Below are 25,919 nucleotides of genomic sequence, written 5' to 3'. Positions count from 1 at the left end.
GGTATATTTGAGATTGGGCTTAAGGAAGCCCGGAAGACACAAGTAACTGCATGAGGAAGAGGCGCACGTGCCCGTGACCTCTACTCCCACTACATTACCTCCTCTCTCCAAGCCCACAATTACGGCCTTCTGGAATGTTCTCTGCACCATGCTGACAGAGGAAGAGAAAACCTAGGTCTGACTTACAGAGGGTTCTGTGCAAAGTGGTCATGTGTAGCACGATAACCCGTTTCTGGGACATCCCTGAAGGGCAGTGGTGAGGGGAAACCCTCCCACTGGGCAGAACTTCAAGTGGTGCACCTGACTGTTCATTTTGTCTAGAAGATGAACGGCACAGAGGCCTGATCTGTATGGATTCGTATGCTCTGCCCAACAGTTAGCCGGATGGGAAAGGACATGAGAAGAACACGATTGGAAATTGGTGACAAGGAGGTCTGGGGAAGAAGTACGTGGACAGACTTCCCTCAGTGGGCAAAGAGTCTGAAGGTATTTGTGTCCCTGTGGATGCTCACCATTGTCTGTTTTAGGTAGGGGACTGATGTGTCATTGGGTGCACAGATCTTTGTCACTGTTATATCTCATTGTGAAATGTGGTTTTTAAGCATTCTAACATGTCTGTCTTTGCCTCAATAAATGTTTTATTTTGGTTGAATTCTGGTATCAGGGGCTGCAGACTCTGATTTTTTTTTTCCATTTGTCTCATAAATCTGTGTCCCTCCCTTCATTCTTCATCTGTTTTGGTAGTGTCTCTTATAGACACCTCAGAACTGAGTTTTGTTTTATGAGTCATTTTTTTTTTTTAAGTAGGCTCTATGCCCAACGCAGTGAATTCGGGACCCCGAGATCGAGTCCCATGCTCTACCGACTGAGTCAGCCAGGTGACCCCCCCTACTTTTTTAAAGATTTTATTCATTTATTTGACACAGAGATAGAGATCATAAGTAGGCAGAGAGGCAGGCGGGGGGGTGGGGAGCAGGCTCCCTGCTGAGCAGAGAGCCCTATGCGGGCCTCGATCCCAGGACCCTGAGATCATGACCTGAGCTGAAGGAAGAGGCTCAACCCACTGAGCCACCCAGGCACCGCCCTCCTTTTGTTTTCTAATTTAAAAAAATTTTTTTAAAGATTGTATTTATTTGACAGACAGAGATCACAAGTAGGCAGAGACAGGCATAGAGAGAGGGGGGGAAGCAGACTCCCTGCTGAGCAGAGAGCCCGATGCAGGGCTGGATCCTGGCAGATTTTAACCCACTAAGCCACCCAGGCACCCCTAGATGCCCGTTTATCAGCCTATTTCATTTTACAGAGAGCTTTCTTTTTCAGAATATTTTATTTATTTATTTGACAGTGAGAGAGCATGCTGGAGAGCGCACAAGCAGGGAGAGCAGCAGAGGGAGGGGGAGAAACAGGCTCGCACCACTGAGCCGAGAGCCTGATGTGGGGCTCGATCCCAGGACCCTGAGATCATGACCCAAGCTGAAGGCAGACGCTTAACCCACTGAGCCACCCAGGTGGTCCTATGAACCAATTTTGAAATAACTTTCAGGGAGGGCGCCTGGGTGGCTCAGTGGGTTAAGCCGCTGCCTTCGGCTCAGGTCATGATCTCAGGGTCCTGGGATCGAGTCCCGCATCGGGCTCTCTGCTCAGCAGGGAGCCTGCTTCCTCCTCTCTCTTCTCTCTATCTCTCTGCCTGCCTCTCTGCCTACGTGTAATCTCTGTCTGTCAAATAAAAAAAAAAAAAAATCTTTAGAAATAACTTTCAGGGAGACCTGGCTGTCTGGGTTGGCACAGTGTTCGACTCTTGATTTCCGGGTTCTGAGTTCAAACCCTACATTGAGTATAGAGATTACTTAAAAATCTTTAAAAATAATAATAATAGCTTTCTTCTAATAAGTGAGTTGGTTACTAGGTTTTTAAAGTTTTATTTATTTAAGTAATCTCTACACCTAATGTGGGGCTTGAATACACAGCCCCCAGATCCGGAGTCTCATGCCCCGACTGAAGCAGCCAGGTGCCCCTTTACTCCAAGCATTTTTTTTTTAATTTTTTTTTAAAGATTTTATTTATTTATTTGACAGAGATCACAAGTAGGCAGAGAGGCAGGCAGAGAGAGATGAGGATGCAGGCTCCCTGTGGAGCAGAGAGCCCAATGTGGGGCTCCATCCCAGGACCCTGGGATCATGACCTGAGCGGAAGGCAGAGGCTTTAACCCACTGAGCCACACAGGCGCCCCACTCCAAGCATTTTTATCATCCCTGACAACAACTCTGAATACATTTAACAATGACTACCTCTTCCCCCTTCTCTAGCCCCTGGTAATCTCTACTCTAGTTTCTGTCTGGGAATTTGCCTGTTCTAGGCACTTCATAAAATGCAATTTATTTTTGGGGCGCCTGGGTGGCTCAGTTGGTTGGGCGACTGCCTTCGGCTCAGGTCGTGATCCTGGAATCCCGGGATCGAGTCCTGCATTGGGCTCCCTGCTTGGCGGGGAGTCTGCTTCTCCCTCTGACCCTCCCCCTTCTCATACTCTCTCTCTTTCAAATAAATAAATAAAAATCTTTAAAAAAAATGCAATTTATTTTTTAAGTCTGACGTTAGCCTTTATTTTATTTCACATTTTTGCCTGAAGGCCCTGATTTTCTATGTTTAAAGTGCATTAGCTTTACTGGGATATATCTTAGGATTGATGACTCAATGTCAGTTTCATAGAGTAGCTGGTGAGCCTTTTTGATGTGTATGTGGAGCCAGACAGACCTTTTATTTCTGGAAAGTCTGCTTGGATTATGGTCTGAGATGTTAACTCTTCTCCATTTTTACCTCTTTATCTAGCTTTCATTCTCTTGGTTGTTTCTCTGCTTTTTCTTCAGTGTCTTCTGTAAACTTTTCATTGGAATCTAGTCTTCCTTGGGCACTTGGGCCTTCCATGTTTAAACTTCAGCTATGGTATAATTTTGTTTTTTCTTCTCTGAGATCAATTCTTGCTTCCTTCCCTTCCCCCTCTTTTAAAAGTCTGTTTCTCTTGTTAGTTTTTGTATTTTTTTAAAAGATTTTATTTATTTACTTTACAGACAGAGATCACAAGTAGGCAGAGAGGCAGGCAGAGAGAGAGGGGGAAGCAGTCTCCCTGCTGAGCAAAGAGCCCAATGTGGGGCTCAATCCCAGGACTCTGAGATCATGATCTGAGCCGAAGGCAGAGGCTTAATCCACTGAGCCACCCAGGCCACCTAGTTTTTGTTCTGTTGAGATATTTCCCCATATCCCCAAATGGTTATTTGAGAATATTTCATTCAGTCTAGAGTATCGTGTTACGGTTTTCTTCTGCTTTATGCTCGACTTTGAAATATTCTGAATTATATTTCTTTTATCTTTTCTTTTTTTAAGACTCATTTATTTTTTTGGAGAGAGCGCTTGCATGTGAGCCAGGGAGGGGCAGAGGAAGAGGGAGAGAGAATCCTCAAGCTGACTTCCTGCTGAGTGTGGAGCCCAACTTGGGACTCCACGCCAGGATTTTGAGGTCATGACTTGAGCCTAAATCAAGAGTCAGCTGCTTAACTGATTGAGCCACCCTCATGCCCCTCTTGGTCTTTTCTTTTCTTTTTTTTTTTTGAAGATTTTTTAAGGTATTCTGAACACCTCATGTGGGGGTCAAACTCACATGCTCCCCTGGCTGAGACAGCCAGGGGCCCCTATTTGTCTTTTTTTTTTTTAATTTTATTTATTTATTTGACAGACAGAGATCATAAGTAGGCAGAGAGGCAGGCAGAGAGAGAGGAGGAAGCAGGCTCCCTACTGAGCAGAGAGCCCGATGCAGGGCTCGATCCCAGGACCTGGGATCATGACCTGAGCCCAAGGCAGAGGCTTTAACTGAGCCACCCAGGCGCCCTCCTATTTATCTTTTTAAAGATGGCTGTGCCAAAGCTATAAACACATTGTGTTATATTTTATCTAATACTTCAATTATTTTTACATGCTTAGGTCTCTGGTATATGTAGAATTTATTGCTGTGACCCTGTGTGAGAATTGTATGAGGAAGGGGAGGTCGAGATTCATTTTTTCCCAAGTGGGTATCCTAACACCACTTGCTACTGGCTCATCATTCCTTGACTGATTTAAAGGGTTTCCTTTATCCTACACTAATACCCACATATCCACAGAATTGCTTCCGGCTCTCTAAAAAATTCCATTTGTTTAATCCCTCTCTCTGGAGACCAACCCCACACACCATTATTTTTTAAAGCTTTGTAACAGATTCTGATAGCGCCGGCTCCCACATTGTTCTTTTTCTAAAGACTTTTTAAAAATTTTTATTTATTTGTCAGAGAGATAGAGAGTGTGTGTGTGCACGAGCAGGGGGAGCAGCAGGCAGAGGGGGAAGCAGGCTCCCCACTGAGCAAGGAGCCCGACGCGGGACTCGATCCCAGGACCCTGGGATCATGACCCGAGCCAAGGGCAAAACCTTAACTGGCTGAGCCACCCAGGCGTCCCTTGTTCTTTTTTCAAACTTGTTTTGGCCATGGTGTGTTTTGTCTTCCATGTGAATCGGCCTATCAAGTTCCATGAAAAAACTGTCTCGGAGTTTTGGTTGAGAGAACATTGACATTATAGATAACCTGGGGAGAATCAGCTTGGATTACAGTGAACCTTTCCATTCGTGACCAGGGCGTCCGTGTGTGTTTGTTCCTTTCTGTAAAGGTCTTGCCCATTTCAAATTGGGTTCATTATTGCTTTAGACTCTTTAAGTTCAGTATGTTCTCCAGTGCCTCCTTTTTGCAGGTTCTCAACGCTTCCGTGGAGCCTCTGCTGAACCCCTTTGCTCCCGCATTGACTTCTCTCTAGAAGTCCTGTACAGTGTCTGCTTGCGTTCCACTGGCATCTGGCAAGTGTTTCCTCACCTCATCTGTAGGGTAAACCCCTAAAGGGCTGGGCTGGGGGTTTTATTCCTGCTTGGGGCCCCAGAGCTCAGAGCAGGGGAGAGGAAGGGGCCTGTTCACTTGGTCATTGGGGAAGGCATGAGGTTGGGTATGACCAAGGCAGCCCTTGGCAGGGAAAAAACAGTGTCTCACTCTTAGGTACCTCAGTGTGCACACATGTGAGTGTGTTCCCCAGGCCATCACCGTTCTATAGGAGCCTCTCATGCTTTCCCCAGCAGCTCCTTGCTATCAGCCTGGTTCAGAACTCGGCTCTGCCACTGCTCCCCGCTGAGTTGGATGATAGAGTAGCTGTCTCGGAAACCGGCCATGAGCATTCAGGGAGAGGTTGTGCGGGCACACAGCACACAGTCTGATCAGCAGGAGGCACACAGTGTGTGGGAACTTTTTTTTTCTTTTTAAAGATTTTAGTTATTTATTTGACAGAGATCACAAGTAGGCAGAGACAGGTGGGGTGGGGAGAGCAGGCTCCCCACTGAGCAGAGAGCCCGATGTGGGGCTCGATCCCAGGACCCTGAGATCATGACCTGAACCGAAGGCAGAGGCTTTAACCCATTGAGCCACCCAGCCCCAGTGTATGGGAACTTTAAGAAAAAATTCCATGTAGTCACTCATTCATCCCTTGGCGAGGGTGTGTGGAGGACATTCCAGTCTGAAGGCAGGGAAGGACACGGACTGTGTAAGGTGCAAAAAGAAGGCTCAAGGTGGCAAGGGGGGGACCTCCCGTGGGGGCAGTTCGGGCAGAGTCCAGGTCCTAGGGCAGATAAGTGCAGTGGGGAGCTGGGGAAGGGGAGTGATGTGATCTTTGAATAGGCTGCTCGCCTGAGGGACAGCTGGTTGGAGGGGGTGAGGTTTAGTTGATCAGGTGAGAAGTGCCAGGCTATGAGCTCATGCCCACACCCAGGGTGAAGGTTCTGAGGGGTTCAAAGTGCACCACTGTCCCGAGCATCCTCCTATCTCCCCAGACATTGTGGGTCACAACAAAGAGGAGACAGAGATAAGTGTCCATTTTATAGCTGGAGAAACTGAGAAATGATTTACTCCTTTTAAAGCAAGGGAGGGTGAGTAGTTTTGTCCCTTGAATAGGTGCTTGCTCAGGTCATCACTCTGTCCAGTTCAGAGTAGGAATCCTGATTCTCCCCCCTTCTGTCAAGGATCAGCTGGAATCTCTGTCCTCAAGGAAGTTTTCCCTGGTTACCCCAGCCCACTGGGCTCATTCTCTCTGGCATTGGTGTGTTTTGGGATGGCTCGCTTGATGATGCACTACTTATGGCTAACTGTCCATTCAGCCATCACTCCATTCATCACTGACCACCCATTCTTCCATTTACCTGTCTATCTACCAACCTATCCATCTACTCACCCATCCACCATCATCCATCCAACCATCCATCCATCCATCCATCCATCCAACCATCCATCCATCCATCCATCCATCCATCATCCATCCATCCAACCATCCACCCATCCAACCACCCATCCATTTGTCTACCCACCCACCTACTTATCCAACAGTCACTGAGCCCTACGCTGTGGCTGGTCTGTGCCAAGCCCTGGGCTGCTAGAGATGGTACAGGCACTTTCACAGCCTAGAGAACTGGAGCCTCTGCGTCACAGGTTGAATTATGTCCCTTCAAATTCATATGTTGAAGTCGTAACACCCAGCTCCTCAGAGTATGACCTTACAGGATCACTGCAGATGTCATTAGTTAAAATGAGGTCATCAGGGTGGGCCCTGATCCAATATGACTGGTGTCCTTATAAAAAGGAGGGGACTTCGGACACATACCGGATACGCACATGGGGAGAACACCATGTGAAGATGAAGGCAGAGACTGGTGATGCTTCTACAAGCCAAGGAGCGTCAAAGATGGCCAGTGGACCGCCTGAAGCTAGGCAAGATGCTTGGAATAGATTCTTCCTCACATCCCTCAGAAGGAATCAACTTGGTCGACACCTTGATCTTGGACTCTAGCATCCAGAACTCTGAGACAATAAATTTTTGTTGTGTGAGTCACCACGTTCGTGGCACTTCGTTATGGTAGCCTGGCACTAGTGTACTCTGGTAGGAGAGGGAAGCCTGTGTGATGGCCCCGATCTGGAGGTCAGGAAGGGCTTCCTACGAGAGGTGATGCTATGCGAGGCATAGAAGGACGAGTAGGAGTTTATCAGGCAGAGAAGTCGGAGAAGAGCATTCTCAGCAGAAGGACGAATATATGCAAAACCCAAGGGGAGGAGGCATGAGTGCACGTCAGACACTTTTCCTTGAACCTCTTTGAATTTACCTACTCCTGTTGGCCCTGCCAAGCATCGGAGGCCCGGCCACCCCTTGTTGCTGACACCCTTGGCTCCAAGATCATGGAAAAATGACTTTTACCAGGATGCTCCCTGGACACAGCTGGCACACTTCATTCTCTCCAGAAGGGAGTGCTTGGGTGATCATACCGATGGAGGAGGAATGGCCCGATGGGCACAGGCCCTGAATCACCTTCCGGCATCTGTCAGGGTCCAAGGCCTCTGCAACAGGGAGCTGAGGAGGAGGAGCAGTGAGCCCCGCTGATGGGCAAGGATGGGCACTCTGTGTTGGCCAGGGCTCCCCAAGCCCCCATAGCCACACAGGACGCACACCGGCCCCGGGAGGACACACACAGTCGCACACCACTTGGTACAATATTTTATTTGTGTTACGATAGTGCCACACCAAAACTACAGTAGCACAGAACATAATAATACAAACAGAGATTCCCAGCTCCAAAGCGCACTTCCGTGGAACCGCAGAGAAGCCAGCCCTATGGCTCCCTGGGCCTGAGGGGGGTGGGCGTCTTTCGGAGGACAGCTGCCCATGCCCTTGGCCTTTTTTAAGCTCTGGAGGAGTAGGGACAGTGGGGGCAGGTCACTTTGCTTCCATCTCTGTTGGGCCTGAGCCCTCCTCTACCCTGGCCCCCTGTCGTTCCTAGGGCACCCCCTCCGGCTGAACCCTCAGCCTAGGACACTTGCTTCTGGTGCGGAGGCTCCAGGCTGTGGTGCCTTGAGGACTGGGAGTTCCATGGGGAAGGCAGGATGGAAGGGGGCGCAGAGGGCTGGGGAAGCCTACCTCTGTGTGGTGGGGTGCGCGCACCAGCCCCTGACGCTGGCTTCTTCTCTGGCTCCTGTCCTTCCTTCCTTCTGAAGAGCTACCAGGCCTAGTGAGGACCGGGGGCCTCATCTGGAGCCCATCCTGCCTCAGTTCTGACACGGATGTGGCTGGTCCTCTTAGGCAGGGAGGATTCTGGTTGCCGGGCTGAGGCGAGTGCGGTGAGGGAGCACGGCCAGACCGTGGGAGCCGGGAGACGACGGGCTGCTCTGGCCTCAGCCACAGGGGCCTGCTTCCCCCAGACGGAGCTCCTGAACCGCGGCCTCGGAGAGGGACGCCATTCCTGGTTCCTGACACCACAGGCTGGACTGACCGTGTTGGGGGAGCCTTTCCCTCACAGTCTTCCTTGGCTGAAAACACCTCCAAGTGAGGAGTCCGTCTAGCTACAAGTATTGTCTTGATCCAACTGAAGAGGCTGAAGGGGGGGGATGGGGCTCAGGGCAAGTTCAAGGGTTCGTCAGATTCCTGACCTTGGTGCCCCAGACCTGCAGGCTAGAGCTCCCGGGCTGCCGTGTGAGGCCGCTCTGTGGACAGCGGGAGGAGGGGTACGGCCTTGTGTTACAGTTAGGACACTTGAAGGCTTCACTGAGGAGGCAAAGGGGCACCTGGCGGACGGCTGTCTCCTTGGCGTGGAGCCTGGGCTGCAGCCTCAGCTAAGGCACTGAAGATGGAGGGTGGGCAGGCGGGCCCGGCTGTGGTCCTGGGAGCCAAATCCAGGCCAGGGGTGCAGGACGGAGCCCAGAGGGAGGATCCGGGCCCTGTAGGGCAGGGGAGTGGTCTTCCCTTTTCTTCTTGCCCTGGGGAAGAGGGTCCGCAAGGCAGACCCCAGAGTTGCTGAGAAGGGAGGGTTGCTGGGTACACGCCACACAGGGAGTGGCCAGGAGAGGGATAGAAAGAGGCCAACTACAGCACGGCAGAGCGCATCTGACGGAGGGCTAGGTCTCTCAGGGCTCCTGCCCTCCAGGTCCAGGGTTTTGGGTGCCCCGGGGCTGGGTTTGAAGGCCACAAGCTGGCCTCACCCTGCCGCAGCCATCAATTTCGTGCTGCTACTTTGGGGATCAGACCGTCCTTGTTGGGGTTCCCACTGTTGGACTCCAGGGACAGAGGCAGGCCAGCTGTAAGGGGCAGTGTCTGGGAGCTGGCCTCTGCCCCTTCCTGGCCTCCACACCTCCTCTCTTTATGCCCTGTGACCGCAAAACCAGCTGACAGAGGCTGAAATTGCAAACGCCGAGAGCGGGGGCAGCTCACTACTTGGGGACATGCTCAGTGGCGGGGGATGGCTGCCCCAGCCGACCCCACAGCGAGTGAGGAAGGAAGGGGTCAATCAGTGGGGCTTCCCTTATCCACAGGTTATTTAGAAAAACAGAATATAATAAATATACCAATCCTTTCCTTAAAAAAAAAAAAGTGTTTTAAATGCATTATTTCCCTGAAGATTTCCAGTGTATTCCACAATGTTTAAAAAATAGTTTCCCCAAAAATATATCTTTAAAGCATTTGACACAGTGGTATTTGTGGTGTTTCTGACGCTGGATGTGGGCAGGGGGCGCTGTGTCCCACCGCCCGTGTCGGTGCGGGGCCCAGGCCCGGTAAGCCACCAGCCTGACACCCAAATGCCCGTGAGAACTGACGCGTGTGCCTAGGATGACAGGGTCTTCACAGGGGATCAAATCTCGGATTGTGTTGAGAACCCGCATCAGAGGCTCAGTTCCGGCTGGAAACCCTCCAGTGCGGGGTAGGGGGGCCCTGGGCAGCCAGGGGGCGGGGCAACACCCCAGACGCTGGACGACAAGGAGGCCTGCCGGGCTCCACCTGGGGCCCATCGTCGGTCCTGGCTCACGGTGCGTTCACCCTCACCAGACCTCACACTTGTGCTGAGGGTTCATGGGGGAGCCGGGCGGGCAGTGGAAGTGTTCTGAGAACTCCCTGGAGTTAGAGACGGAGCCAATGACCCGGAAGCGGGAGGGGCTGTGAGGATCGGTGATGAGGCCTTCGTGGGAGCTCTCGGGCGTACGGACAGAGCACCAGACCTTTACGAGACGACAAGGGAGAAGCTGGGTCACCGTGGGGCCCTCAGACCACCAGACCGCCCCCATCCAGGACCGCAGGGAAAGGAGCCCCCACCTGGTTCTGAGACCCTTGGGAGTCCCGAGGGAGACTTGGTGGGTAGGGAAGAGACTGTGGGCTGGTATGTCCCCCATCCCAGCATCCCCTACTGTGGTCACCTCTGTCTGTCGGGGGCCTCTGCATTAGGTTTCCTGAGAATAAAGGGTTCTGCCCCCAAACCAGTCTGAAAACCTTGAACTGAGTCCAGGTCACTCACTTCCTGGGCAGAACAAAAACTGTCTAATGGCCTGGTGGCTCTGGGCACTAACAGAAGACGACACATGAATGCCAATTCAAGGGACATCCTGGAGCATCTCGAGTTTAGGAAATTTCTAGAACCCCTGAACCAGAGGGCCCTTAGCACTCACTTGGCCTCTCATCTACCTGACACAGGAAACTTTTCACGGTCTCCATGGCCCTTAATCGGATTTCTCTACTGGCAGGAAGCTCGCCTTCGTACAGAGTAGATGCCCTACGGACAGTCCAATGAGCTAGAAGGTTCTCAATTGAGGGGAACTTGCCTTTTGGCTCTCAGAGCTCCTGGAACAGTAAGATGGCAGAAACATGCCTGAGCTTGGCATATGCTCTACAAAGAACTCACCTGCGCAAAGCCCAGGAAGAAGAGCTGGTTATTTGTGAGGCCCAGGGTAGGCAGCGTCTGCTCAGCCCCGTACTTCTTCACCCAGTTCTGGTAGGCCTGGGAGCAGAGAAAACAAAGCTCAGGGGCTCCCACGACACAGGAGCGAACAGGGCAACAATGGGGGCGCAGTGTGGGAGGTCTCAGAAGCTCAACCCTCTTCCGGCAGGGACTCGTTTGGGTGAGTCTAGGCCCCCCCTTGGCCTGGAAGAGGGACCTTCTTCACCAGCACTCACTCCGAAGAGCTTTAAACACCATCTGCATGGCCACGGCTCTCAGGTGCCTACTCTGTACATTCACGGCTTCAGCTGGACTTCCAAGATGCATCCAGACTTAATACGGCACAGACAGAACAAGGGGTTACAAGCACGCACGCACACACCCATGCACACGCTTTCTGACCACAGTAAATGGCAGAACCAACCTCTTAGTTCCTCTGGCCCTGACCCCAGAGTTTTTCTTTGAGCTTCTCTTTCTTTCCTTTTCTTTCTTTCTTTTCTTTTTTTTTTTTTTTTAAGATTTTATTTATTTATTTGACAGACAGAGATCACAAGCAGGCAGAGAGGCAGGCAGAGAGAGGGGCAGGGGGAGCAGGCTCCCGGCCAAGCAGAGAGCCTGATGTGAGGCTCGATCCCAGGACCCTGAGATCATGACCCAAGCCGAAGGCAGAGGCTTAATGCACTGAGCCACCCAGGTGCCCCTCTTTTTTTTTTTTTTTTTTTTTTAAAGATTTTATTTTTAAGTAATCTCTACACTCAACACAGGGCTCGAACTCATGACCTGGAGATCAAGAGCCGCACACTCTTCCGACTGAGCCAGCCGGCACCCTGAGCTTCTCGTCCAATTATCCAAACCACCTAAATCCGGCCACTTCTCACCCCTGCCGTGGCTTCATCCCTTCTCTTGCCTGGACAACCTCACAACAGCTTGCTAACTAGACTCCTTGACTCGAGCTGGTTCAATTCCAGTTCCCTCCAACACAACATCTTAAGTCATCCTTGCAAAGCCGGAGTTGGCAGACCTTCCCTCGAAGGGCCAGAGAGTAAATATTATCAGCTTTGAAGGCCAAGCAGTCTCGGAGCAACTCCTCTGTGCTGGCCCTGTAGTGGGAACACAGCGGTGGAGAGCACGGAGCCCAGTGGGCCTGGTGGGGTCCCCCTACATTTTTATTTACAAAACCAGGCTAAAGGCTGGATTTGGCCCACAGGGTGTCTGTCGGTTTGCAGACTGTTGGGTTTTTTTGTTTGGTTTTTTTGAAGTTTTACTTATTTAAGTAATCTCTACACCCCATGTGGGGCTCGAACTCATGACCCCAAGATGAAGAGTCGCACATTCTTTCCCACTGAGCCAGCCAGGTGCCCCTGCTGACCCTGGTTTTAAAGGATAAATCAGATCATATCATTCTTCTATTGAAAATCCTGTGGCAGCTCCCACCGTACAGAACAAAACCCAAGTTCCTGGATCAGCCGACCAGGCCCGGTGAGCTCTGGCCCCGCCCCTCCTCCGACCTCTCCTCCTTCCACTTCACCCCTGCCCAAGAGTAGCAAGTGGAGGTGGACACAGTCTGGCCAGGTCAAAGCCAGGAAGACCAGCTTGCCCTGCGTCCTCTTCCTCCTCAGGTTTCAATTCAAACGTTATCCCCTCCAGAAGGCCTACACTGACCTCCCCACCTTCCTGTTCTGTATTACCTTGCCCTACTTTATATTCTTCATCCTGTCAGTACCTGAAATGATCTCCCTTATTTGTCTAGGTATGTACTGGCTTTCCTCAGCGCCATGCAAACTGAGCTGGTGAGAGCAGGACCCCTGTCTGTTTTGGCACAAAGTCTCCACTGCCCGAGACAGTCCGTGGTTGCTAGAAGGTTCACAGTGCAGTTTCACCGACTCATGGCTTCAGGCAGGTGACCCAGTGTTTCTGGCCTCAGTTTCCTCACCTGCCAAATGGGGGTTGTAATACCTAATGGTAAAGTTGTGGGGTACAGAGCAGAGCCTGGCACGTAATAAGGCCTCAACCAGTGGCATTTCCAAGCTCTCCCTGTCACAGCAAGGAGGCGCCTCTGTCTTGCTCAGATGGACACCGCCTTCTCCTCTCGTGGGCTCCGTTCTCTCTCCCTTCCAACTCAGCTAACCTTTCTGAGTGTCCCCCTTGCCCCAGCTCTGTGCCCAAGTTGTGGGTCATCCTTCTGACAGCCCAGGGACATAGGGAGTGGGTGTTCACAGCCAAGTTCGCTGCGGCTCAAGGAGGCTAAGTGACCTTCTCCAGCACCAGGACTAGAACTCAGAACTGGCTCCATGACCAGTGTCCCTCCCCTCCCTAGCCCTCCCCTCCAGGGCCCACTGCTGCCTGATTCAGTGATGCCCATCCCTGCCAAGGTAGGAACCCGCAGGTCGTCAGGTGACTCCAGCCTAAGCCCTTTCCTCTGTCTGTCGGGCTGGACTCAAGCCTGGAAAACCCTCTGCGTGCCACGCTCCACGCGAGGGACTTCTGCAGACCTCTCCGTCGGTCCCCACTACCCCCCGTTTCGCAGATGAGCAAACAGGTCCCGTAGCCACTGCAGCTGGTCCCAGCTTGTCCGTAAAGCCCTTTCCTGAGCAGGCCCCTGCACAGGCCCAGGCCCGGGCCGGGGCGTGTGCTCTTACCCGATAGGCTGCCTTGAGCCCCCCATTGTCGGCGATGTTCTCCCCCAGCGTGTGCCGGCCGTTCACCGGCTCCCCGTTCACGCTGTAGTTGCCGTACTGCTCCACCATGCACTCCGTCTGCTGCTTGAAAGCCTCCACGGACGAGTTCTTCCACCAGGGCCGAAGGTTCCCGTCCTTGTCATACTCTCGTCCTGTGGGTTCCGAGGGAAGCGTCAGGCCAAGGGGGAGAGGGTGAGGAGGAGGCCGGGCTCACGGCACCTCTCCTCTTGGTGAGAAGCAAAGTCACTTACCCGTCCCCCTCGGGCCCCACCCCCACCATCTATGCAGCAGCACCCGGAGATGATGCCGGTCTGGATGCCAGAGGGGCTGGGAGGATGAGCCGGGCAGCTGGGGGTGGGTGGGGGAGAGAGGATGGACGAACGTCACGCAGGCAAAGGGTCAGCACGTTCATGGTTTTGGTGGAGCTGGATTCATTGTCAAGGCTGGCTGAGGGCCTCGGACCCTGAGCCCAGGAAGCGGGAAACGAAGTCAGCCACACTGGGCTCACAGGACAAGCCATGGCCTCTAAGGTCCCATCTCCTCCTTCTTGGCCTTGGAGTCCCCCCAAGGTGGAGGGAATGAGGATTCTGAATGTTCTGGTGAGGAGGCGAATGACTTCAACTCCTCTGACGGCAGGTGGCCCAGAGAAGTCTCTGGAGTGCCGAAGTAATGTGAGCTCCCTGCCGATGACTGACACCCACACCTGAGTATGGGACACCGTCCAGGAACCCTCTGTGTCTAACACAGTCCCGAGGCTGCACTCATCGTGCCCATTTTACAGACAAGGATGAGGAGGCCTGGAGAAAGGACAGGACTTGTCCTGGGACTTCAGTGGGCAGAGGCAGGGCCAGGACTGAAGCCAAATCCATCTGTCCCCAGACCTCTGGAAGTGACGAGAGCAAAGCAGAGGCCGTGGGGCCAGGAGCCAACATGCCCCGTCTGAAGGGGACCCCAGGAAGCAGTACCTTGATCATCGAAAGCATGAGTCAGCTCATGGCCCACGACAACACCAATGCCACCGAAGTTTAAGGCCCTGGGGAGGAGAACACAAAGGTGAGGATGATCCCACAAGGGGACATCACTTCTGGGGTCTGGAGACAGCAGGGTCCCGGGGGCTCTATGGGGATGTGGCCGCAACCTGAGCCTCCAGCCAGATCCTGGAGGCTAATCAGAGGCTGGGCAAATGGGCTGTGGTCGGCCTGTACACCCTGGAGGCCAAGCACTGTGCAAGACACTCCACCGAACTTCACTGTCCTCTTGGTCCCCTCAAAAGAGCTTGGCATCAGTGACCCACTGTAGAGATAAGCAAACGGCGCTGCGAACAGTTCAATCACTTTGTCCAAGTGTCGTGCAGTCAGCGAAGAGCAGACCCGGGATTCAAACCCGCACTTTCTCACACTTTCCACCCATCCCCAGCTGCGACTACCCTAAAACACTGCTAGAGGGGCATGCCCCTAGATAGGGCACCCAACTTCACGGCAAGCCCCCAAGCTCCCAAGCTACGCAGGGGCTTCTGGGCCCTGGAGACCCCAGAGGGAAGCGCGGGGAGTGAGGATGTGGTTCTCTCTGCAACATCTCTGAGCGTCCCAAGCTCCCTGGGCTAGTGGGACAAAAAGCCCTCAGGGAGACCAGCTGGCTCATGTGGTTAGCTGCGGGCCCCGGGGCTGGGCTGGGTGTCCACGGAGGGGCGGGGGAGGGGGAAGGGGTGGGAGCACCATAAGCATCCTACTTGGGCGAGGAGCGGGTGTAGAAGGGCGCCTGCAGGATCCCGGCAGGAAACACGATCTCATTCTTGGTGGGCGAGTAGTAGGCGTTCACCATGGGCGGGGTCATGCTCCACCTGCAGGCAAACACGCGTGAAACCCAGGCCCGGCTGGTGGGGAGGCAGGTGGGGTCCGCCCATCCGGCAGGTGTCGAGGGCCTGAACCCCAGCCCCAAGGCACGGAAGGACAAGGACAACTTTAGCAGCGGTGTTTTGGGGGGAAAACCAGAGAACACCCACATGTCTGCAAAGAAAGGGATCCGCTGAATCCGAGGTCCACAAAGTGGAACAGCAAGGCACTTACGGACAGCCAAATGGACCGTTATGTAACGAAAGGGCCACTGCTGCAAGCGGTTCTCAAAGTGTGGACTGTGGGCACTTGGACGGGGCCCCCAAGTCCCTTTCAGGGGGTCCGTGAGGCCAAAACGATCTTATTATCTTCTATAATAATACTAACACATGAGGTATCTTTTCCACCGTGGTGACGTTTGCCGTGACAGTGGAAAAGCAATGGCGGTGGAGCTCCCAGAGCCCGTGTATGAATCAAGGTGGCGGCCCCAGTTGTTCTGCTGGTCCCTGCCTTCCTCATCAGGAAAAACAAGCCCATCTCACTGAGGAACATCGCTGATGAAGCAGCACAAGTACTTCATGTTCTTTTAAGTTTTATTTATTTAAGTCATCTCCACACCCAACGTGGGGCTCGAACTCACGATCCCGAGATCAAGAGTCATGTGCTCCACTGACTGAGCCAGCCAGGCGTCCCACGATTACTTAAATCTAGATCCTTGAGTAGAAGTGTCTCGATAGTCGGTGCAACCAGATGGGAAGTCTGCATAAGTGCTTGTGTTTTTCTCATGGGACCCCGTTGGTGCTGGTGAGGGTGCGCAGCAGATGTCTGGCACCCGGCAGACATCTTGAAAATGAAGTGAGCTTATCACCTCAAGAGTAACCACTGATGTCATCTGTTGTCAGTGATAAAAATTCAAGGTTTAAAAAAACTTTGGGGACGCCTGGCTGGCTCAGTTGGTGGAGCATGCGAGTCTTGGTCTCTGGGTTGTGAGTTCAAGCCCACACTGGCCACAAAGTTTACTTAAAAAAATAAGAATAAAAAATTTTTAAAAGAAATTTGAAAATTACAGGCACATGGGTGACTCAGTCAGTTAAATGTCTGACTTTGGCTCAGGTAATGATCGCAGGGTCCTGGGATGGAGCCCCAGCTTTGGGCTCCCTGCTCAGTGGGAAGCCTGCTTCTCCTTCTCCCTCTGTCCCTCCCCGTTTGTGCTTTCTCTGTCTTTCTCACATATATAAATAAAATCTTTAAAAAAACTTTAAAAACTAAAAAAACTTAAGTTTTAAGGAAAATTAATTAATTAATTCATAAATGAATTAGTAAAATTAATTACAAGAACTTGTATTGGTCACCATAAACTAGAGAGCTTCCAGACACTGAAAGACTTTTCTTTCTTTCTTTTTTTAAAGATTTTGTTTATTTATTTGACAGAGAGAGAGAGAGAGAGCATGAGAGGAGAGAGGTCAGCAGGAGAAGCAGATTCCCTGTGGAGCTAGGACCCCCACCCCCATCCGGGACTCAATCCCAGGACTTCAGGATCATGACCTGAGCCAAAGCCAGTTACTTAACCAACTGAGCCACCCAGGTGCCCAACTTTTCTCTCTCTCTCTTTTTTTTTTTTTTTTAAGATTTTATTTATTTATTTGACAGAGAGAGATCACAAGTAGGCAGAGGCAGGCAGAGAGAGAGAGAGGGAAGCTGACTCCCTGCTGAGCAGAGAGCCCGATGCGGGACTCAATCCCAGGATCCTGAGATCATGACCCGAGCCGCAGGCAGTGGCCTAACCCACTGAGCCACCCAGGCGCCCCTCTTTTTTTTTTTTTTAATTTAAATTCAATGAGCCAACATATAGTACAACTTTTGTTTCAGATGTGGAGTTCAATAATTCATCAGTTGCTAATGACGTCTCTCAGGTCAGCAGCGGTAAGAACAAAGGTGGATTTTCTTGGATATGGTATAATGAAAGTGCCACTCTCCAGAAGTATATAAAAGTCAGCAAGCCTTGTCCCAAATGACAATGTATAATGTTCCAAATCATGGCTGAATAAAAGACCCATTCAAGGTGCAAGACAGACTGACGGACTTCGGTGCGACAGAGCAGGAAGAGTTCATGGCTATGCGTTCAGACTCCATGGTGCAACTGACCATTAAGAAATCAGGGCGCCTGGGTGGCTCAGTGGGTTAAGCCGCTGCCTTCGGCTCAGGTCATGATCTCAGGGTCCTGGGATTGAGTCCCACATCGGGCTCTCTGCTCAGCAGGGAGCCTGCTTCCTTCTCTCTCTCTCTGCCTGCCTCTCTGCCTACTTGTGATCTCTCTCTGTCCAAAAAAAAAAAAAAAAGAAAGAAATCACTACTTATGGGGCGCCTGGGTGGCTCAGTGGGTTAAGGCCTCTGCCTTCGGCTCAGGTTATGATCTCAGGGTCCTAGGATCGAGCCCTGCATCAGGCTTTCTGCTCAGCAGGGAGCCTGCTTCTCCTCTCTCTCTGCCTACTTGTGATCTCTCTCTCACTCGCTCTGTGTCAAATAAATAAATAAAATCTTAAAAAAAAAGAAATCACTACTTGCTGAGTTTTGGTGTAGTTATCAATGAAGGATGTGCACAAGTAACAGAAAAGGCTACTAAAGCATCTCTCCCTTTCCCAACTTCATATCTGCATGAGACTAGATTTTCTCTGGTGGGGAGGGGCAGAGGGAAAGGAAGAGGGAATCTTTTTTTAAAAGATATATATATATATTTTTTAATTTTAATTTTTTATTTTAATTCTTTAAATATTTTATTTTATTCATTTGACAGATATCACAAGTAGGCAGAAAGGCAGGCAGAGAGAAAGGAAGGGAAGCAGGCTCCCTGCCACGCAGAGAGCCCGATGCAGGGCTCGATCCCAGGACCCTGGGATCATGACCTGAGCCAAAGACAGAGGCTTTAACCCACTGAGCTACCCAGGAGCCCCAAGATTTATTATTTTAGAGAGAGAGAAAGATTGAGTGCGTGTGATCATGGAGGGGAGAGGGGCTGACAGAGAGAAAAAATCTCAAGGGGACTGCCCGCTGAGCACAGAGCCCAACAGGGGGCTCAGTCCCTCGACCCTGAAATCACAACCTGAGCCGAAATCAAAGAGTTGGATGCTTAACCGACTGAGCCACCCACGCGTCCCTGAGAGAGAATCTTAAGCAGGTTGAACACCTAGCGTGGAGCCTGATGAGGGGCTCGAGCTGAAGACCTGAACTGAAATCAAAAGTCAGATGCTTAACCGATTGAGCCACCCAGGAGCCCTCAGATTTTCCTTATGTATTTCAAAACAATATATTGCATCAGATTAAACACAGAGGCAGAAATGAGAATCCAGCTGTCTTCTATTAAGCCAGATAGTAAAGAAACATGCAAATAGTAAAGTGATACTTTTTTCACTAAAATGCTTTTTTAAAAAAAGTCATTTTTCATAAAATTTACATTAAATTAATATAACCTCCATACACATAAAGACTCTTTGGGGTCCAATAATTTTTCAAGAGTGTAGAAGAGGGTGCCTGGCAGGCTCAGTCAGAAGAGCATGCGATCCACGGGGTTGTGAGTTCAAGCCCCACGTTGGATGCAGAGATGACATACATAAATAAAACTTATTAAAAAAAAGAGTATAGAAGGGACCCTGATGGTAGAAACATTTGTCCACTCGACAATTTTTCTGGTATGAAGGGGAAGGCCAGTGATGAGTGGAGTGAGACAGAAAAGACATTTTCTCCAAGAGCTTAGACAGTCACTTTGTCTCCTCCAGGTGAGCCTCAAAGAGATGCGTTGTGGGGTACTGAAGCCATGGGAAGATAGAAATCAAAAACATCATATTTATATTCAAATAATCATGGCTCCATACATTAATCGGCAGGAGGCAGAATTTATTTTTTTAAAAAGATTTTTTATTTATTAGAGAGAGAAAGATCATGAGCAGGGGGGAGGGGCAGAGGATAAGAGAAAAGCAGACTCCCTGGTGGGCAGGGAGCCTGCTGTGGATGTGGGCCTCCATCCAGGACACTGAGATGACCTGGGGATCAATCTCAGGACCCCCAAGATCATGACCAGAGCCAAAGGCAGATGCCTAACCGACAGAGCCACCTGGGCAGCCCCAGGAGGCAGAGTTTATATGCAAAATTTTAAGCTACATTAAAAGACTGATAAACTCAGAATGTTCTGGCAGTACCTGTGCCATATTCTGGAGATTAAAAAAAAACGTCTTCTGGTGCATTTAGGGGAAGGAGTTCCTCTGTAGGAAATAGGAATCTTTTTGGTTTTCTAAAAGGATTTTATTTATTTATTTGACAGAGAGAGATCACAAGTAGGCAGAGAGGCAGGCAGAGAGAGAGGGGGAAGCAGGCTCCCCGCTGAGCAGAGAGTCCAATGTGGGGCTCGATCCCAGGACCCTGGGATCAGGACCGGAGCGGAAGGCAGAGGCCTCAACCCACTGAGTCACCCAGGAAAACAGGAATCTTAAAAGAGGAGATATTCAAACCTCCATTGGCCACGAGGCGGCGCCAGAAGCAAAGAGAATTCTTGCCTCCACCTTTTGGTAAGATTTATTCTGCAAAACGTTTTAGGCGTGGAGGGAGCCTATTTTGAGAGCTAGAGCTGGGGTGACAACGTATGAGTTTTGAGGATACTGCCCAAAAAAATGACAGAAATCTCATTCCAGATTATTTTTAAGAAGCTTTGAGGTCCAGGAAGAAGCTATATTTAAAAAAACTTCCCCCAGGGGGTGCCAGGGTGGCCTAGTGGGTTGAGCCTCCCACTTCCGGTTTTGGCTTGGGTCGAGATCTCAGGGTGGTGGGATCGAGCCCCCTCTCGGGCTCTGTGCTCTGTGCAGTGCCTGAGATTGTTTCTCCTTCTCCCTCTGCCCCTCCCACTTGTTCTCTCTCCCAAATAAATAAATCTTAAAAACAAACAAACAAAAAAACCCTCTCCAGAGGGTCCTGATGTGCAGTATGGTTTGGAAATCCCAGCTACCGGGGGCCCATTTGGGGTCTTCGCTAGCTGAGGGCCTCCCCTGGGCCAGACACTCCCGCTCACACTTCACTGTTACACACTCCTCCCGTCTTATCTGCAGAGAAGGAGCCAAAGACTCCCAACTCTGAAGCAGGTGAGGCTAAGCCACTCTGGCCACCAGAGGGGCGTCAGGGGCATGTGGACCTGGGCCACTCCCAGCTCCTGGCTGGGCACATCTCCTCGGTCCCTGGTTTCTTCATCTGAGGAGCCCAGAGCTGCCCGTGTTCCAGGAGCCAGTGCCCTCCCAGCAAGGCCCCAGGGACTCACTGGTCTCTGTTGGGAGCTTTCCTCAGCTGGTCGGCAGTGACCCTCCAGGAGAAGTTAAAAAACCGCATGGCGTTCTCAAAATAGAGGTCCGGGACGGCCGTGTACTGGACAAGAGGAAACAGAGTCACGAGATGAGAGTGTGCCCAGGCTGGCGGCCCCTTGGCTCCCCACATGCAAACCCCTTCTTCTAACACTGAGGAAGTTGAAACTCCATGAGGTTAAGGGACTGGTCCACAGGTCAGAGGCCGGAATGGAGGGCTCAGGACTACGGGCTTGGGTTCTCGCTTGGCTCTGACCTCGCTGGGGCCTGGTGTCCTCTCCTACTTGAGGACACACCAGCAGCTTCACGGGGCTGCTCAGCACCCAGCAGTGTCACGGGGATGCAGTAGGGCCTGGGGCTTAGACATCGAATCTCCCCAGTGCTGTCCAACAGAATGTTCTGCGAAGACAGGTGTGTTCTACACCTGTGTGACCCAGTATGGCCGACACTGGCCACACATAGCTACTGAGTATTTCGAATGTGGCTGCTGTGACTTTTCAATTCAGTTTTAGTTAATTTAGATTTCAACTAATTGAATAGTAGTGGCTAGTAGCTGCCACAATGGATAGCACACAGATCAAGCATGGGTCTATCTCTGAAATGGCAGGGGACATGCATCATCACACGCTTTCCTCAGCAGGGCCCAGGTCTTTTCAGGGCAAGGTTCTCCCTCAGATCTGCTCCAGGGCTTTCTGGCTTTCTGTCAGGGCTCTGGTAAAACACTGGGCCCCTGGGGACAGGACTGTGATCCTGTGGGCTGTGCCTGGGCTGTCCCCAGGAGCCTTCGGGTCTCGTGTCGTGATGCTCCGGAGCATCTTAAATTATTCTCAAGGAAAAAGGCTGTGGAATGAGTCACTCCCATATTCTCAGAAGTAATTTTAATATTCTTGGGTTTTAAATAGAGCCTTGACAAGAGGTTATTATAATTGCAAAAATGCCTGAATTTCACACACTTCAGTCACAAGAAAATAGAAGACTATCCTTCTGGGCAGAAGCACAATCCCTTTACGGGGATAATCTGCCGAAAGTTCTAACCACCAGGAATATATCAAGTATCCTTGTTGCTTCAATTAAGCCTAAACGTGCATTTGGGATTCACGCTCCCTTTTTCCCATTAGCATTTCAATGTCCAAATGAGGTCCAGGTTTCTCTGGGAAGGTGGGGGAAGACCTTGGGGACAGGAGGCAATCTGGGGGGCCAGGAAGGAAGAGGTGACCTGAGGGGCTCTACTCATTCCACCTCCTGCTGTTTCAGGGACCTCAATTCTGTCTGTCTCTTCTAAAGGACCTCCATTAGCTGGAGTGTCTAGCAGGGCACACATGGCACCATTTGGTCCAGACTGCTGGGCACTGACAGTGGCCCCAGGGAGGCAGAGGCCTCAAGAGGGCCCAGGAGAGAAGGGGCACAGAACAGCTCCCTCGTGCCTGATCCATCCCCATACCCCACACTGCTGCATCCTGAGACGCCCTGACAGTCGAGGAGGTACCTCTCGCATCCCAGCCTGTCTCTGCTCTTCCCCACGTGGGGACCTCAGGGACATTTGGGAACACAAGGGGGCAGGGTGGGAGCCACTCACGTCATTGAACACTTTGTCGAGCTCCTTGGGGTCCATGATAAAGTTGGGGTAGCCTATCATGTTGTAGATTGCATCTGCCTGGACAGGAGAGATACAGAGGTCACTGAGTGCCCAGCAGGCCTGGCTGGGCTCAGGCTCTGGGCCAAAAGGAAATGGCCAGTCCCCCACCCTTGCGGCTTCTGCCTCTCTTCCTGGAAAGATCCCTCTCTGGCCTGACTTCTACTTACCCTTTGGCTCTCTGCTTCCCCAGAGGGAAGCCTTTGCTGGCTGCCACTCGCTGGACTGTATCAGATCCTTCGTTCTCCATTAGACATGTCACATCTCCCTGCATTTGGCCCTCACACACTCAACACAGTTTATTTTTATGTTGTCATTAATGCAATCGTGTATTTAAGGCTATTCCTCGATCCTGCTGGAATATTCACCCCCAAAGGCAGGACAGCTTCCATGCTATGCTCCCCACATGTGACCAGTCTCCCTTCATGCACCCCCCTCCATCTGTGGCCGCGGCCTCTAAGTGGAAAGCCTCAGCTACCCTTTCTGGCACCGGGCCAGCCTCACCTTTTCCTTGGCTGATCTCCGAGTATCTTCGTCCATCCACTTCAGGGTGCTCAGGCTTTCCTCAAATGCCTTCTTGATCTCTAGGATTATCTCACTGGCCTGAGGAGACAGAAGCTGACCAGTGAGGTCTGGGCACTGAATGGGTACACCATGTGGAAGGAGGCCAGAGTCTAAACTCGGGAATCAGCTCAAAGCCTCAGGCTCCTCAGTGCCCAGAACACTAATGTCCTCCAAGGTAAGACTGGACTTCCATAAACCGGGCATCCACGCCACAGATGCTCAGGACAAGCTTTGGGAAAGTTGGAAAAGTCTCTCCTCTGCAGGACTTTTCAGAGCCTTTAGTGTGTGACGTGAATTTCGATGGTTTAAGAAAGCGTAAAATTTTTGTAGCCTTTTCAGACTTACTAGACCATAGGATCCCTTTTTGATGGAATGGGCTTTAAAATCTAGAGAACCTGAGTTCTGACAAGCAGTTTCAGGCTGGAGATGAACAGCTGTTCTCGAGGACAATAACGTCAAAGGCAGACTTGGAGCCCAAAGATTCTAGAGCAGAGGAAGGAAGTCGCTCAGCAGAAAGAGCAGAGGGGCTGACAGCTGACAGAACTAGACAAAGACTCTTTATCAGCCACTGACAGGCCAGTCTCGTAAGGAAAGTCTCTGTTTGCTAACATTCAACTGCAGATAATAGCTATGTAATTAAAGTAAGTAATAAAAACTGTAAAAAAATATATATATATAATAGCTACCATTTACCGAGCCCTTGTTTTCTGTTGGGCTTTCTTTGTGTGTAGCATTAAAAAATTATATTTAATTTATTTATATGACAGAGAGAGAAAGAATGCGTCTAATCAAGGGGAGCGGCAGGCAGAGGGAGAGGGAGAAGCAGGCTTCCGCCGAGTGGGGATCCCGATTCGGGGCTTGATCCCAGGACCCCAGGATCATGACCTGAGCCGAAGGCAGATGTTTCACCGACTGAGCCACCCAGGTGCCCATGTGTAGCATTTCATTTCCTGTCCTGCTACAAGATGGAGAGCCCCGCTTCCAAGTTAGCCATGAAGGAAGAAAAGGGTCTCAGATCACACAACCAGGAGATGATGGACCCAGGATCTGAACTGGGGCCTGGCTGTCGTTGTGCACCTAGCCATGATGCTCCTCAAGGGGTCCGGACATGGGGTTACCCCCTGGGGTAAGGAAGATGTCACCCGTTAGGTCAGAGCTGCTCTGCCAACAGGATGTTGCTGGGCCCGTTGTTCCCCGTGGGGGTGGAGGTGGAGACGGTTGGGAGGGGCTCGCAAGGTTCATGATAATGTAGTTCAAGTGCCCCACGCAGCACAGCAGCTCACAGCAGTCATTAGAAAACAGGACAGGACCTTTGAGTGAAGGCCAGAGCCCTGGCCTGGAGCAGGAAAGGTCCAGAGCAGACTGGAGCCTGGGCTGCCAAGTTCATGAGAGGGGAGTGCAGGTGCACCAGCCCCCAGGGAGGTACTCACTATGTTCTTGCTGTCCTCGGCAAAGGTCGCTTTGACAAACATGGGGCCCAGGGCGAAGCCCAAGTTGTTCTCTGTGTCACTCACGCAGAACTTCCACCGAGGAAGACAGGTCTGGAAGCACAAGGGAGAGAGGTTACTGGCCCCGTCCTTCTCCCCAACCCCTGTCCATCTGGGGGGAAGCAGCAACAGCTGGGGCCCGTGCTTCCTTCCAGAACCTCAGGGAGACTTTCTGGACACGGTGGAAGTTATTTTAGACACTGGACTAAGAGGCCACTGAACACTGCTTATCGCCACCATCTACTATTTCCTGAACGCCAGACTCTGCGCAAGACATCAGGAATGGAATCTTCCAGAGCCATCGATATGAACCTGGAAGGCAGGGCTGTGGGCCTTGCCAGATGAGGATGCAGACAGACACTCAGCAAGTGGCAGTCACTGGTGTGTGTGTGTGTGTGTGTGTGTGTGTGTGTCAGCCATGGGACTCTGACCTGCCCCCACTTCGCCCTGGCCCCTGGGGGAAGTAGAGGATACTGGTGGCAAAAACTTGAGAAGTTACCTTGTCTACCCTTGTGCACCAGGAAACCCTTCCCAGAAGGCCAGGACCCAACCCCATTGAAGGCCTTGCTGAGGGAGGGCCCAGTGCTGCAGGGCGTGGATGTCGTGGTCACCCGGGATCTCACCCACAAGCTCGCCAGCCTGCCCCACACCGCTGTGGAGCTGGACGTGGGCGCCCTGCAGGCCGCAGCCTCATGGAGCTGGGCTCCGGGAAGCACACCCAAGCGGGTTGCCATCCCGCTGGCTCGCCTGCCCTCTGTGACCACCAGAGGTGGCCCTGCTCCCCACATCCCTAAATCCCCCATAGGGCCTCCTGACCCCAAAGAACAGGTGGTAGAATCCACCAGGTTCAGGGCGCCTGATTCAGAAGTTTTCCAACTGAAAACCACCAACAGGTGGCTGGAGAAACAAAATGTGGTATTTTTATATAACAGCATGCTACTTGGCAACAAGAAAGAGTGAACTACTGATAATCGCAACATGGTTGAAATTCACAGCCATTAGCGGAGAAGCCAGGCTCGGAGAGTTCCCGGGCTGCTCCGGCCCCTGCCCGGCCACACCCACCCGGTGGACCTTCTGCTTCTCTGTGGTGAAGGGGTGATTGGGAGACAGGAGTGTCTCTGTTTGGAGTGGGGTGTTGGTTTCCTTTGTCTGAGGGAACACATTTCCTTTGTGCGCTAAACTGTGCACTTGGTGTATCCTGCACACTTTACAGTATGCAGATGACACATCAGCGGGAGAAATTTCCTCCACGAAAGAAGGGAAGAAAAGGGCATCTCAGCTTTCCCTAAGTTTAGTGGCCCAAGTTCTTCTAAGCTTTCCTACCCATGTGTCCGTTTAGATGCCCTCCCCTCCACACAACCCACCCACATCTGGCAGAGGCTACCCATGCAGGAGGTCAGGACAGGGCGACCTTGAACTCATGGCCCTGTGGGAGCCCCAGGCCCTAATGGCTGAGTCAGAGGCGGAGTGTCACCGCCTTCTCAAGAGAGCATTTGCATAAGCCCACTCACTCACTCACTCATTCGTTCATTTGTCCGTTTGTTCACATGGCCAGCGCCTTCTGGAGAGTTCTGCACCTGGACTG

At 51.6% G+C, this 25,919-nt stretch overlaps 1 protein-coding gene across 5 annotated transcripts in view; it reads right to left on the bottom strand.

The window, feature by feature from the left end:
- Window positions 1-7,583: 7,583 nt before the first annotated feature.
- The window catches only part of ECE1 (endothelin converting enzyme 1), a 116,270-nt gene continuing 97,934 nt past the window's right edge, over window positions 7,584-25,919 (bottom strand). For 4 of the 5 annotated variants that reach the window (XM_032303671.1, XM_032303673.1, XM_032303672.1 and 1 more), the window contains 9 exons: window positions 24,278-24,388; window positions 22,788-22,886; window positions 22,227-22,304; window positions 20,611-20,714; window positions 15,209-15,319; window positions 14,445-14,512; window positions 13,441-13,631; window positions 10,766-10,861; window positions 9,912-10,088 (listed from right to left, as the gene is read on the bottom strand). In XM_032303671.1, coding sequence (XP_032159562.1) covers window positions 9,912-10,088; window positions 10,766-10,861; window positions 13,441-13,631; window positions 14,445-14,512; window positions 15,209-15,319; window positions 20,611-20,714; window positions 22,227-22,304; window positions 22,788-22,886; window positions 24,278-24,388 — 1,035 coding nt within the window. Of the gene's footprint in view, window positions 10,089-10,765; window positions 10,862-13,440; window positions 13,632-14,444; window positions 14,513-15,208; window positions 15,320-20,610; window positions 20,715-22,226; window positions 22,305-22,787; window positions 22,887-24,277; window positions 24,389-25,919 lie in introns of all 5 variants that reach the window. The other variant, XM_032303670.1, reaches the window with a different exon arrangement.

Source organism: Mustela erminea, chromosome 10 (genome assembly GCF_009829155.1).
Source record: "Mustela erminea isolate mMusErm1 chromosome 10, mMusErm1.Pri, whole genome shotgun sequence".
NCBI lineage: Eukaryota > Metazoa > Chordata > Mammalia > Carnivora > Mustelidae > Mustela > Mustela erminea.
The sequence above is the reverse complement of the archived record's forward strand: the minus strand, read 5'-3'. Positions and strand labels throughout refer to the sequence as shown.